The 15603-nt window shown below is 38.0% G+C and overlaps 1 protein-coding gene across 1 annotated transcript in view; it reads right to left on the reverse strand.

Annotated features, from left to right (window-relative positions):
- LOC117287924 (balbiani ring protein 3-like) overlaps positions 1 to 7438 on the reverse strand; it is a 36572-nt gene extending 29134 nt beyond the window's left edge. The window contains exons 1-4 of the mRNA XM_033768557.1: positions 7122 to 7438; positions 6027 to 6150; positions 4733 to 4803; positions 2780 to 2827 (exon numbers count right to left, since the gene is read on the reverse strand). Of these exons, the coding sequence (XP_033624448.1) occupies positions 2780 to 2827; positions 4733 to 4803; positions 6027 to 6150; positions 7122 to 7212 (334 nt within the window). The 5' untranslated portion in view covers positions 7213 to 7438. The remainder of the gene's footprint in view (positions 1 to 2779; positions 2828 to 4732; positions 4804 to 6026; positions 6151 to 7121) is intronic.
- Between the last annotated feature and the right edge of the window lie 8165 nt (positions 7439 to 15603).

Below are 15603 nucleotides of genomic sequence, written 5' to 3' on the forward strand. Positions count from 1 at the left end.
TTTTGTCGGTGCGTTCTTGTCATAGTACGCGAGCGTAGTTGCATTTGCGAGGCTCTCCTTTAGCGAATTGAAGGCTGTTCGCTGGTGAGGTCCAAATTGAAATGGAATTCCTTTCCTGGTTAGCTTTCGAAGTGGATCTGACACTGTAGCAAAGTTAGGTATGAATCTGCTACTAAACCCAACGAGGCCAAGAAAGCTTCGAATCTCTGAGACGTTTTCCGGTTCGCGAAATTCTGCTACAGCTCTTACGCGCTCTTGTGTAGGACCAATGCCTTTCTCTGATAGTAGGATTCCCATGAATACCAACCGACTCATGTTAAACTGGCACTTTTCTTGGTTCAAGGTAAGACCTACCTCCTCCAATCTGCGTAACACTGCGAATACTCTGTTATCGTGTGTCTTCTTGTCAGACGCATGAACAATGATGTCGTCTGAGATGTTTTCCACACCTTCAAGTCCCGCTAGTGTCTTTGCGATCATGTATTGGTATTGCTCACTGGCAGAGCTAACTCCAAAGAGAAGGCGTTTGTATTGGTAGAGACCGCAATGAGTAACAAAGGTTGTGATCCCTCGCGACTCGTTATCAAGTTCCAACTGGTGATAGCCCCATTTGAGGTCGAGCTTGCTGAAGAACTTTGATCCATTCATTGTCTGTAACAGTTCATCTACTGTCGGTATTGGATGACGACCGCGTATTATTGCGTCATTAGCACGTCTCATGTCGAGGCAGAGTCGTATGTCACCATTCGGTTTTGGCACCGTGACTACTGGATTGACCCAAGGGGTTGGACCATCCACACGCTCAATGATATCGAGATCCTCCAATTCACGAATCTTTTCCTCCACTCGACTGCGCAAATTGAATGGAGTGCGTCTTAGTGGTTGTGCTACTGGCTTTACAGAGGGGTCAATGTGAAGCTTCACTTGTTCAGTTTTGAGCTTACCCACGCCTTTGAACACATCTGGAAATTGCTTATGGAACTGGGTCGAGCCACTCTTTGTGCGCTCATCAATACTGGCTACCGCTGTGGTGTGTGGAGGACTGTTAGCTGCATCCACTCCAATTTTGAGTACACCCAACTCCATTGCAGTAACTTTGCCAAGTAAGGGAACACCTTTGCCTTTAATGACGATGAATTCAGCTGGTACAGATTTTCCCGATATACTCGCTTCACAGCTGAAGAGACCTTTCAATGATAGGGCTTGGTCAGCACCGTATGCCCACAATTTCCTGTTTGGTGGGGCGACACGGGATTCACACTTAATTTTTGCATTTTTTAGTGATTCCCATGTATGTTCATCAATAACGTTGCTCGTGGCCCCAGAATCAATCAACATGTGAAGGTCAATTCCACCAACAGTTACTTTCATCTTATTCGAGTAGGTATTCTCATGAATGAGAAATGCATAGTCATGCGATGGTTCTGAATCAAGATGTTGCTCACCGATTTGGTTGACTGTTGGCTTGGACTTGGTCTTGCAGACTTTGGCAAAATGATCTTTTCCAGAACATTTTTGGCATGTCTGGCCTCTTGCGGGGCACTTGGGGTCTCGACCAAAATGCCCAGTTCGACCACACCTGTAACAAGCACCTTTGGTAGTCATGGTAGTGGTTGCGGATTTCACCGATTGGTTTTCCTGTCTCTGATGTTTGGATTGTTGGGTCCATTTCTTAGGCTTGCTTGATTTGTCATGAGGCTTTGGTTTTCTGTCAGACACCATGTTGACAGTAGTGTCAGACTGATAGGTTTTGCCCTTGACAGACAGTGCAGCCATCTGACTTTCTACCTTTTCACATTTATCAGCTACTTTCATTGCCTTTGCTAAAGTTAGTTCATCCCCTGCTTCCAATAGCTTGCGTCTAACGTAATCAGATTTGCACTTACTCAGCACAGCATCTCTTATCTGGTTGTCTTTTTCACCTCCAAAATCACAGTCTCTAGCCGCTCTCCGAAGTCTGGTTACAAATTGTAATACCGTTTCCCCTTCCTTCTGGACAACTTGGTGAAAAGTCTGCCGTGCAAATGCTGCATTTTTCTGTGGCACGAAGTATTTGTTCAGTGCGGTTTTGGCAGCGTCAAAATCAGTAGCAGCGCCCGTGTCAGGTAGCGTCAAGAAAATTTCCTGTACGTCCGGTCCGGCTAGATGGAGCATTAGTGCACGTCTTCGTTGCTTCACCTCCGGTGTTGTGGTGGACCCAATAATATGGCCTTTGCCGTCTGCATAGAGCTCAAACGACATCAGCCACCTTTCCCATCGTGGTCCAAGGGTTGCTGGCTCCGAAAAACAGTCAAATATGGGGATTACTGTTTTCTCCATGATTTTTTTCCGGATTATCCTCGTCGCCAATGTTGAATCTTCGGTTTATTCGTATCTAAACTACAAATCACAATGGCGTCGGCACATGCACACACGACCTTTGACCTAACTGTAATTAGACTAGCGCTGTTAGTCGCTCGTAAACACAACACAAAGGTAGTGTTTATTTTGCAGAAAAGTCAGGAGGGATGTTGTGTCGACAGTGTGTGTACTCATCTGATAAATTAACAGGGGCTCAAGGATGAAGGAAGTTGAGTAAAAAGAGGATGCTATCAGACGTAGTTTCCGGTCACAATTGACTGTATAGGGAGGACAGAATCTCCAGCCACACTAATACTTTCTTTCTTCAAGTAAATTAAAGGGAGGAGAACTTTAAGAAATTCACTAAATATTTAGTACTGTCAGAGCTTGGCTGATGTAACCACTGGTGCGGTTTTCTTTAGATTAATCTACAACTGACCTTGTCCAGACTCACTGTCTGCAGATTCAACTTGTGGCTTATCTTGATCTAGAGAACGGGAACAAGAAGAAAGTCATTAATCCAGCTTGAATCTGTTAAAATCATGGAACAAAATTTTGATGATTAAGGTTAATGATGATGAACTTTGCAGTTGATTTGTAGCTCCAACTTTCAAACAACTTGAAGAGGGAACAAATAAGTTCCGCTTTTGCCTCCACGTGGAGGTTATAGTGGAACAAACCTCATAGTTCTAGGGAGGAGTAGCTCTCATAGTTCTAGGGAGGAGTAGCTCTCATAGTTCTAGGGAGGAGTAGCTCTCATAGTTCATGGAAGGAGGTTCATTGGTTCATGGAAGAAGGAAAAAAATTGTTTGCAACATGCCCGATGTCACTGCATACAGAATGAGTTTTGAGTGATACTGACATTGCCACACAGGCCCACTGTTCGCACAAAATGTCACTGACATCCATTGCTGTGAGTGTTGACCAATACCTGGACTCTGCAGCTAGGTAAATGGAGAAAGGAAATACAACGGAGGTTGGCCCAAACATGCACAAGTGGGGTTTTAACCCCTCCCCAACCCTAGGAGGCTAGTGTGGCCAAATGTTAACAATTTGACACCCTGGTCTGGACTACTTCTAGAAAATATAAGGCTCCCCTGTGAGCTCACAGGGGAGCCTTATAGTTTCTAGAAGTAGGTCTGGACAAGCTGGAGTAGAGTAGCAACAGTAAACTTTTGTATCCTGCCACCACTTGTCCAAGCATTTTTACAAATAAATAGGGATCTCATTAAATTAGTATTTATCTGTATCTGTTTCTGCATGTTTGAGCCTGCAAAAAAATGTTGAATGAAAAAGTGGTGGCGTGAGACCGAAACCTTTCCGTAGAAACAAACTGGTAAGCTAAGTAAGACCATCAATCATTGTTACTGTTACGTTAGTGTTACTGTAGTGTTACTATTTAGCTGGTTAGCATTACCGGTGCGTAGATGTTGTCATTTTTCTTGAATTCGCGCACAGCAATTTTGCAATTTGCGCGCACGCAACTTTTTCACTGACGTCTGCCAACAGAAAGAAAACTAACTGTTCATCGGACTAGAAACAAACACCGGATGCATTAATTGTCTTTCAAACGAACTTTCACTTTTGTTTTTCTATGGTTGAACGACAAATTAATATCAGTGGCGATGTTCGAAGTTTGCGCCTAAACTAGTTTGCGCCGTCACAAAACGACACATAGCGCGAATTTTAAAAAGGACTCATCAATTATTACGAACTGCCGATGACAAGTTAATTCTGCTAATAAAAAATAATGTGTTTGGCTAGTGCCTACCATTTAAAACAAGTGCAACGGAAATACAGTACAACTGCTCAGAAGTTACCTACTTCAGCGGAGACTGACAAGCTGCTCAGCTCAGCTCAGGCTGCTGCTTGAGAGTTCTCTGAACGTTCACCGAGAGAAAGAAAGAGCGCTTTGCACGTATTTGCCACTTTGTTTTGCATACACACACCGTCAAATGGTTTTGCCGCCCTCACCGGTGGGATCGTCTTCGGTTCATGACGCGACACGTCAAGAGTCGGCACCATACCCAATTATTGCAGTTAGTTTTGTGTAAAGTTTTCCATCCAATTATAAAGCGGCCTAACAGACGACTGTTGCTTATGATTTCAAGCCAGGAATACCACGGCGATCCAGCCTTGATAAAAAAAAGTAATTATTGGTATAATGTGCGTGAGCTCACAGTCCTATTATAGGGTAGGGATGGACACATATATACACTGCTTATAGGGGGGGGGATCTATGATCTATGAAAAAACACCTTTTTAAACCTTTTTTGTTCTTCAACTCTTTTCTCGCGAGCCGGGCGCATAGCGAGGTCATTACACAACGCAATAAAGCCTGGGTCATTATTGTGAATATAGGCCTATACAGGCTGAGTTTTGATTTACTTACCGATAACTTTTTGACAGTCGATCTTTTCATCACCATTATAATATTCAGCTCGGCAAGTGCATAGATTGGGCCTGTCGATGATTAAGAAATGTCAATAGTAGAATATTATTATGTTAAGAACAATGGGATCAAAATGTCAGATAAAAGAAATAAAATAGATTCGAGTTGTCACAAAAATAATAAGGACTTCCACTTCTCTTTTATAGACCAGTTATTTTTCGGCATTGGGTCGAGCGTAGTGTGAAAATAAATGCGGCTTATCATACATAATTTCTGCCCTGTATTAAAGGCTATTTAGGACCTATTGTTTTTTTCTAACAAAGATTTAATTGCTAGAGTTGGACGATACACAAGCTATAATTCACACAGTGAGACAACGTGTAGAATCGTCTAGGAACGAAGTTAAAAACAATGGTTTTATTGTTCAGGACCTATTTGTTTTTTCTCACAAAGATCTAATAATTATTTACTAGAGTTAGACGACACTCTCACATTGAGACAACGGGTAGGCCTACAATTTGTCTAGGAACGAAGTTAAAAACAATGGTTCATTAAAGAGCAGTCAGGCAATATGCAAACACTCAGCGTGCAACTGTTTTTGATGGCTTAGTTGTATTGTTTTGTCAAACTTGGAGTATTTTGTCCGAAAAGTACATTATTTTGAAGCAATACTCAACAACTGACCTCTAGTCCATAGGCAAACTAGAAAAAAACATTCGTATAGGCATCCTAAGCAATACAAGAGTAAAATCAGCCGTGTTGACCGAACAATACGAAACAAAACCAAAATTATACGAAATAAATGAGATAATATGGAAAGGTTTGTGACTATCTCTATATGAGTTGGGGTGATTCTGAAAAAAACCGTTGGTTCCAACTCGACGTTTCGATCGGTAGGCTAAATTATGCTCTGATCGTCTAAAATGAGGTTGTTTTTCTCAGCCCCGGTGGTAACTACCCCGAATTGCATACTTTCACTACAGTCGTTCGCGTATAAAGACAATTTTAATTTATTGGAAAGTGTAATTTACAAAACAACGAGACACAAGAAAAGAAGTTATTGAATGTAACTTTGCTAACCTGCATTCAGCATCAGGGTACCCTTGGCATGCATTCTTATACCAGCATGGATTGAAGAATCGACAGAGATTTCAAGAAAAGAAGTTATTGGATGTAACTTTGCTAACCTGCATTCAGCATCAGGGTACCCTTGGCATGCATTCTTATACCAGCATGGATTGAAGAATCGACAGAGATTTCAAGAAAAGAAGTTATTGGATGTAACTTTGCTAACCTGCATTCAGCATCAGGGTACCCTTGGCATGCATTCTTATACCAGCATGGATTGAAGAATCGACAGAGATTTCTATACCACTGACATTCCTCCCCTGGAGGTTTCGCGAATCCCGGTCGGTCCCCTGAAGAAACAGCAGGGAAAGCGGATTGAAAACATTATTTTAATAAAGTAATAAAGACTTGAAGTGGTCTATGATGTGAAAATAACCTACGGGTGGCAACAATGTGTGGATTTATCTCTTTAGGGGGGAAACCCGAACCGAACTGAAATTAAGTCACTATGTGGGTAAATCTCTCGTTATAGGAAACGGAATAGTATGACGTTTCGAACAATAATAATAGTGATGTAGTCCCCCTATATAAGATTGACACAAAGTGAGGTATTTAAAGATGACCAAATCTGTTAAGCTTTACATGCCGAACTAGTTCACTTCGCTTTGAACCAATTTTGTAAGGTAATGGCCTTGTATTATATTAAGTCATTAGCAGTAATCGAAACTTTGTGTATGATACCGGTATAATTTTGTATTTTTGTAACTGTTTAAGCATTATCTACGAGACTTTTTTCCGTCTGGAATAAAGGGCCTACATAATGTTTTGTCGCCCAATCCAAGTAATCGTCAACTAAACAAATAACACAAAAGCAACTGGACATTGAGTGCCTTTTTAAAACATTAACCTCTGACCGGAGGAAGAAAGACTGACGACTCGGGGCACGTCCCGTAGAAGGATACACCGTGTCATTATAAAACAGTTTGTTCGAGAGGACAAACAATTCAAGAGAAATCAACAAATAATTATTGTAGCGCAAAAAAACGAGGCGACCTTTACTATAAGGTATGCGTTCGCAAATTAAATGGATTGCCCTGCTTGACGAGGAATTGTATGTAAAAAAAGTTGCCTAAAACTAGAATTGTGAAGTAGCTGTTTGTGTTGGCCTATTATCCAAAATAATCACGAAAACAAACAGGCTGGTTAATTTTTATTTAGATACAGATTATAATTATCTCAGTCAATGTTTGCAGTTTGGCAAGGTTCGTCTGGCTGTTTTTATTTGTTTTAAACAACCAAGAACATCACAATAATAACTTACCGGGCACACCTCTAGTGACACTCACTGCCGAACTCTGACAGACAACTGCCGCAGCAACAACCGCTAACAGAATCGCTACACGCGACCGCATACTGCAGATGGGACGGTGGAGCAAACACAAAGTTCGAAAAACAACTTAGTTTCCTACAAAATATGGTGAAAAAGATTGTTTGATCCGACTTGTTCAAAATCAGAGATCAATAATGATGCCAGCTTTGGATTCATGCCCTATTTGTAGGAGTCCAGGTTTTGTATGGCAGTGACCCTTGTACCTTGTTTACGTGGAGCTTGTCAGTAGGACGGGAAGCCAAAGTTCAATGGTAGCAAAGTTTAGTTGTGATAATATACAATTAGGTGATTAAAGTTATACTGCGGTAAATGAAGCAGCCATGTTGGCTTGATTGATACCCAAAACACAAAGAGTAACCAATCATTTTCCAAGCAAGACTGTAGTGGTATGACTCAATGAGTCAGTTCGTGGACACGAAGGTACTCAGCATAAACCAAGGCTCCAACCAAAAGAAACATAATCTGGTTATTTCCAAGAAAGGTGTATTCTGCATGTTTGTATACAGATTTGTCATTTTGTTAACTTTGTAACTATAGTGTGTTATTTTAGAAGAGGGTATTTCTTATAAACGTCTAAATGATAGAAAATGGCTTATGTCCACATAAACAGGTGTACACTGAACACGCAGTCGCGGTCGATTTTTAAGTTAGGTTTCAATGTTGATTTACTGTTCTTTTTCATCATGACCAGCCCCACATCAGTCTTATAGATTCAAAAGAGTTTAAACAAGCACGGGGGTATGATGAGTAGACTGCGAGCATTAATTTTGTTAACAACAATTTTTGAAAAAAAAAGGTTTGCTAAAGCTGACAATAATAGCAATATCATTGTGTTGTGGGAAGTGGTTGCAGATGCTGACCTAAATGACAAATAAAACAAGAGCCCCTTCAAACATTAAGTAAAACGCCTGCTGGAAATGAGAGCACGGTCGCGAACCGAGGGGCACGGAATAAGAGTAAGCGCTGGCTCATGAAAGAGTTTAAACGAAAGATACGACCAAGTTTTTTTTCGAGCTGATCCACAAATTTTGACGAACATTTCAAATATTGACTTTTACAGATTCAATAACGTCAGTTTTAAATGAGGATCATTCTAATAAAAAAACAGAATAACATATTGACGGCTCAATATCAGATGTCGTGCAAGGTTTTCTGTCTAGAGATGGAGACTGTCTCCTTTTTGCGAATCACCCACTTTCTAAAATATTATATTAAGAAAAAATGCCCACTAACTTCACTAATGAAAGTTCAAGTGTGGGACCCCTTTATGTAAAAACAAAAAACAAAAAAACGAGTAGGCCCTATAAAAAAAATAAAAATAAAAAACATTGTGATAAAGTCGTTGTAGGCCCTAAAAAAAAAAAAAAAAAAAAAAAACATTGCGATAAAGTCGTTGATTTACTTAAGTTTTCCAGGATTTGACGAGGAACCAATTCAGTCAAGAGTCTCTCCTTTGGATGTGAGGAGGGGGGGGGGGGGGTACCGAGGGGCTCGTCGGGAGCTTACTGGATGGCAATTTGACCTTTAACGTCACAAGTTTATTCTACGTCACTGGCAAAGCCCAATTTAACTGCAGGACTGTAAACGAAACCTCGGTTCTCACGTAGCAGAAACAACGCTTTAAAGGGTCCATGTAACTTTTGTAGGACACAAAACACAATGTCCACAGATTTACATTAAAGACAATGGACACTATTGGTAATTGTCAAAGACCAGTCTTCTCACTTGGTGAATCTCAACATATGCACAAAATAACAAACATGTGAAAATTTGAGCTTAATTGGTCATCGAGGTTACGAGAAAACAATGAAAGAAAAAACACCCCGGTCACACAAAGTAGTAAGTGTGCTTTCAGATGCTTGATTTCGATACCTACTAAATTTGAGGTATCGAAATCAAATTTGTGGAAAATTACTTCTTTCACGAAAACTATGTCACTTCAAAGGGAGCCGTTTCTCACACTGTTTATACATCAACCTCTCCCCATCACTCATTACCAAGTAAGATTTATACTAATAATTATTTTGAGTAATCACCAATTGTGTCCACTGCCTTTAAACTAACACCGTTTGAAGATAATGATAGAAGAAAGCGTAGGCCTACCTTAAAATATTAGTTGCTGAGGTGCTGTAGTTTTTGAGACATGAATAAAACAATGTCATGAAAATAATTTTCGTCTCAGTGATCATGAGACAAAAAACATACAGGACGCGATGCACAGAAATACTTGAACGTGGAAAATTGTTTACATTTGATGATGGCCTGGATTAACGTCACGATCCAGACGCCAATAACTAATGTTGATAAATTTTTAATTAAACTTATCATTAGCACAACTGGTTTTCGTTTAAAATTATTGAATGAAAGCTTGTAACTTTCTAAAATCCGAAATAAAATTGCTATTTAAAACTTGAATCAAAAGTCTCGAGTCAAATCGGCCAGAAATCGGACCTTTCAAGTGGGTTTTGTGTTTTTGTTCGTCTCATGATTATATAAAAGGGGAACAAAGCCGAATTCAAGTATAGCCACAATTAAAAAGGGTAATACCTTCAGTGACAGCTAAAACAAAAGTTTCAAAATGGCATTGAACTCATTAATTCCTCCAATGGTCAAGAAGGATCAATCACATGCTCTGTGTTTAGGTTGTCAATGTTATAGTAAAACATTTGAGTGAATTTATGCTACTATACAAAATGTTTCCAAGAATACGTGTTACGACGTGATACAAAATGTATGCATAGACAAGAGGCCATGGGTTATCGTCTTATGATGCTAAATCAATAGTCTTTTCCGGTATAGGCACTACGCAGGGGTCTGACGTCATCGACAGACAACCATTTTGATTTAAAGGTCTGACGTATCGTTCGGTTGTAGGGATGTGGTTGCTTGTTACACCGTTAGGCATTGTGTTTATTACCAGGAAGTGTCAGGCTGAACCAAGTTGAACTTTAATTCAGTGGAAATGGGTGAAAGGTAACAAGGAATATGCGTCAGACATAGAAAGTAGGAATAGGCCTATTGTCTCATAAATCAAGTGTGCAGGCGTCATTTGAATTGAAATAAACTTACCAGGGTCTAAAAGCCTATATGATCGATAGTCAATCTAGCTGTTTTAAGTTTCCCTTACAGCTGGGGTGTTTTTTTTTTTTTAAGAGGGAGGTGACAAGTCTCCATTTTATTAAGCAAGGATCAGGCTCTATGGTCTCTAAATGCAAGTTTGAAAAAATCCATGATAATTAAAAGTTGACTCTGACTACGTGTAGGCTGCGATCTTACTTGACCTCACCATCAATGAACCTTCATAGAGTTCTATGGAATACACATTGATGACGTCAAAATATAGGTTTTCCCGGCCAATTTCAGCAAAAAATTATTCAATTTCATTACCATGCATTCAAATTCATGCATTTTCTCCTAATCCCCTCGAACTAGGGTTTCTTTTTAGCTCTTAATACATTCAATTTTATTTAAGGGCATTCAATACTGCACTTTTATCATTCTTAAGTTGAAATTCTACTACCAATTTACAGTTGATGCATTCAAATTAAGACTTACCGAAGCGAACATGACTTTTCTGCTAGTTTTCGTTTTCTTTTTCATTTATGTGCAACGAATTTCAACTTGTTAACCTTTGTAGCGGAGTTTCCATGTATTTTGCACCTTTACTAACATCATGTGTTTTTTTCTTAATTGGAAAAGTTGTTCCTTTTGCGTTGTTACCCTTCCTTTTGTTTAAGTTTGCACCCGATAACTTTGAAATGCAAACCTAATTACTGTACTTTAGCCTCGATATTTTTTTTGCCCTGGTTATGTTTTGTTTTTCTGTTAATGTCAGGACCATTTCAATTTAGACTTTAACAAATGTTTTAAAGAAAATTAAAATCTTACAAGAAGTGGTCGTTATACAATTTAAAAATAAATTAATGTTATTCTTGAATGTTTCAAGCAGTCTCGCCCTATCTACATTATTCACTGCTGGACCAACCTCGGGCAACCATCTTTTTTAGCCAAAATTGCTTGGGCGTTTACTTGGAGATAATGCCAAATAAGTTTCATTTACAGTATCTGCCTTTGAAAGGCAGCTATATGAATCAGAAAGCACACATTACGTAGAATATGAACTTGAATGCAAACTTTCGAAAAATGTTTGCTCATTGAATGATTGACCAGGTCTTGCTGCTGGATCTTGCGAATATTGAATGATTCTTGCGGCCTTATGAATATGAATGATCTGATTTGACCAGTGAATGCTAAACAAGTAAAATTGAATCACTCCTTTTTTTTAACTGTTGAATGCTGATTCAACGGAACATTCGTTTTCAAACTAAATTGAATGAGCCAGGAGTTAAATAGAATGGATTTTTGATGAAATTGGCAGAGAAAACCTATATAAGACTGTTGCTACTATTCCATTATTTTAGAGTTTGCATGATCTCGAAAGTTCTTCTTCTATCAAATTATCAGATAGAAAGTCAGGGGACTACCACGTGGTTTATTAAAACATGGCGGGTTTATGTTTGACCTCCTTGGTAAGATAACGGGACTGAAGGTTATAAACAAAGCGTGTTGTAAACATGACGACCTCATATTGAACACACCAAACAAAAACACGTTATTTACCATGACGAATTTGGCAGCAATGTTAATATTTTAATGAGGGGCAATTTCACAGCAGACAGATCATTGTTCGAGGAAAAAATGCGATTCTAAAGCTTAATACAATAAAGAAATATCTCAGCGGCTATAAATAACATAAAGATCGCAATTTTTCTTGAAAAATCTACCAGAATCGTGTGTGGAGCAGTTAGTGTCAGGGTTTTTGTTTTGCATGTCAGGGATTGTGTAGAACCATTATGGCTACATAATGCATTTTGCGTGAGTTTATTGAGCAATCATTAATAATAACTTTCGATTTATATAGCGCCTAATAATTAACACTTAATTCTCTAAGCGCTTTACAAAGAAGTACACTATATAAACTACAACAACATAAACATAAGGGACAATAATAACACCACTTCAAGCATAACGACACAACAATACAACAATCTGTAAAATCATTACAGAAGTGCAGTAACAGCAGGCAAATACTTAAGCAGAAGTAACATCCACAATAGCAGCAAACACAAAATCACTTGCTACAACAACAGCAAACATCAGCAGCTTCAGACGCAAGCATAAAATAAAGCTGCAACAGCAACAGCAACATTGCTGCAGTAGCAACAGCAGAAAGCACACAAGCATCAGCAGCATCAGCAACAACCAAATTAAAATGCAGTGCACTGAAAAATACACTGCATGCAGCAATCACACAAAAAAATGTATGCAAGACCAAGGGAACTGCCGAGTATAGCTTTTCACCACTTTTATTAAATACCCATTACAAATTAAAGGCACGATAAAAACAAATAACGCACTATTGTTAAGATCTAGTGTTATCACTTCAATAGTTACTGAGTGTATATCATATTTCCAGAATTCAAACTACACCACAATACTCAAACAAATCACAACATTTCTTCATATTTAAGACCAGTTGAAATTAATTATTGAGAGTACGATCTCACAGAGGTCTTGTCGCCATAAAATAATTCAGAAAAACATATTGTGTTAATAATAGCCTTATTATATACTTACTTTGGCCAAACTTGGGTAAAACTGTATAATTGTAGTTTTTATGGTTTAAAGAAACTGGACACTATTGGTGATTGTCAAAGACAAGTCTTCTCACTTGGTGTATCTCAAGATATGCATAAAATAACAAACCACTGAAAGTTTGAGATCAATTTGGTCATCGAAGTTGCGACATAATAATGAAAGAAAAAACACCCTTGTCACACGAAGTTGTGTGCTTTCAGATGTTTGATTTCGAGACCTCAAGTTTTCAACACCTCAAATTCTAAACTTGAGGTCTCGAAATCAAATTCGTGAAAATTGTTTCTTTCTGAAAACTACAGTACTTCAGAGATACTTGTTACCAAGTAAGGTTTTATGCTAATAATTATTTTGAGTAATTACCAAAAGTGTCCACTGCCTTTAAGAATGGCAGTATTTTGAGATCTACCATTCCTGCTTCTTACAATATATTGCATTGTTTTACCATCAATTTATGTGATATTATATGATCCACATTATTACTAGTATAATGTACAAGCTTATTAATAGAACAGTGAATTGATGACGGTACAGTTAAGTTATATTTACCTAATAGCGCCTACAGTCACTTCTTTTAATAACTATATTTTGATATTTTGTCTTCCTTAACTTTGATCGTTTATGATAGCATATTGAACAATGAAAAATATTGTAATAAGTTACCAAAGAAATGTGGCAAATTAAGTAGTATACTTTAAAAAACAATTTTGAACATCAATTCTGAATTGGTAACGCTCTTCACGAATCACGCACGCATAACTTACAGGTAGTGTTATTACCGTGTGTAATGAAACCAACATGTGGTTTCCCCTTCCAACTTGGTGGTTTCTTTGCCCAACATGAATGAAATTGGAGTAAATCAGTCTGTTCCCGTATTGTCAACGTCACAGACAACCTTTAGTTATTAATGAGCATACAGGGAACATGACAACGATATCAAAGTATGGTGATGAAGCTCTAAGAAGATAAATCAAACAAAAATAATCTAAAAATACAATTCTTTCAATCTGAAAATCATGCAGCACTTATTTCCTCTTCCTTCCAACCTTTTAAGTAAAACTCTTGTCATAAAATGCACACGTAGCTACAAGTTGCTACAGCATGGCTATACTTTCATGTTCACACAGTCATAATTCAACCGAATTATTTGTTCATATTGAACATTATATACAATGTTTATTCGTATCTACATTTTTGTTTGCCACGTAGCTCCTTTAGAATCATGCAGTTTCAAGCACATGCAAAACAATATATAATACTACTACTGTACAGTCATTGGAGGCAACTTGGAGGCAACAGAGGTCTAGAATTCCCAAGTACATCATAAAAATTCAATAACGAACAAGTTGCCTCCTATGACATGGCCTAATAGCAAGCACAGTACAAACTTTTTCGACAATTACTAAAACCTAAGAAAAGAAAGCAATTATATTATTAAAATCATTAGTAACAAATTACTACGGCCAATACATATTGGAACTCGGTGACAGCAAATCTAGACCGTGTTATCGGAAACGGAGTTCCCATTCAATGTTTGGACTTGTTTTCACAGAACATCTTTATCTGCGTGTGTGATTAGTGGAGTCGATCCTACAGTGTAACCAAGCGACTATTAACCACAACTCAATAAGGCGATAGTACAAACAAGCACACCTTAAACTACAACTTACTTTAACTGTGAAAAGAATGAGAGAAAAGAGAGAGAAAAGGAGTAGATTATCAAAACATGGACGTTGTACAAATAAGCGCACCCAAACTTTGATGTAACAATAAACAAAGGTGCACTTGTAAAACAAAGTCATCTGGGTACCATACGTTCCGTAACGTTCATTCTAAAATCTTAAGAAAAGTGTGCGATTATTTTCGTTCTACATGTAAAATTTGTCTGTATAACTAAATGATTAAAATTAATTTCTGGAATACCGTAAACAGAAAAAAGTTTTAAATCTATTGGCCCACCATTTTACAATTTTAGAGAAACAAAATTTAAAAAAAACATGAGAAATATTTCATCATGTAATATGAAATAAACAATCTCCCTTAAAAATTCCCATTGTGTTGATGCTTTCCATACAATTCTCTTGAACTTTGCACTGAGAACACAAATCCTCAAAAATCGTTTTCGACACAAATCACACACTGGTTGACCTTTAACACTGATCAGTGGCCAATGTGCTAAAGTTCTTTAGCTCGATTGTGGAAGGTTGGTGTGCCAGCAATGGTGTAATGGTGTAGATTTGGCCAACAAAGGAATAAACATTCATGTTAATAATGTGTTGATTCACAATTAATGTTTGACCTGGATGTGTCCCTGTCTTTCCTAGTACCAAGTATTTCAGTGGTACACATCCGCATGGCATACCTCTTATTCTCTTGTTATTTATTTTAAAATTAAACATTTACTTTGTGTACAGTTATTAACATGGTTTGCCTAAATCTCCTCTACGTCCATTATTAGGAATGTCACACTATATAATGAAGAACTTGTAATATAGATACGTACAAATAAAATCAAATTCAAATTCATGATTAAGACTAAAAAACAACTCTCCAAAATAACCCATTCCAAACGCTGTAGTCTCGTCTGACGTGTTATAGTTTTAGATATCTTTGTCTTGCTTCTCAATTTGTATACAATATTCTAATCAACTACCTTCTACATGTTCTGATTAATTAAGGTAATGTAAATGAACTACAATTAGTTTTTAGTTTAGATATTGAGAATCACCGTAAACTAAATGCTTTTCTGACTCCAGAC

The sequence above is a fragment of the Asterias rubens genome, chromosome 3 (genome assembly GCF_902459465.1).
Source record: "Asterias rubens chromosome 3, eAstRub1.3, whole genome shotgun sequence".
In the NCBI taxonomy this organism is placed as follows: Eukaryota; Metazoa; Echinodermata; class Asteroidea; order Forcipulatida; family Asteriidae; genus Asterias; species Asterias rubens.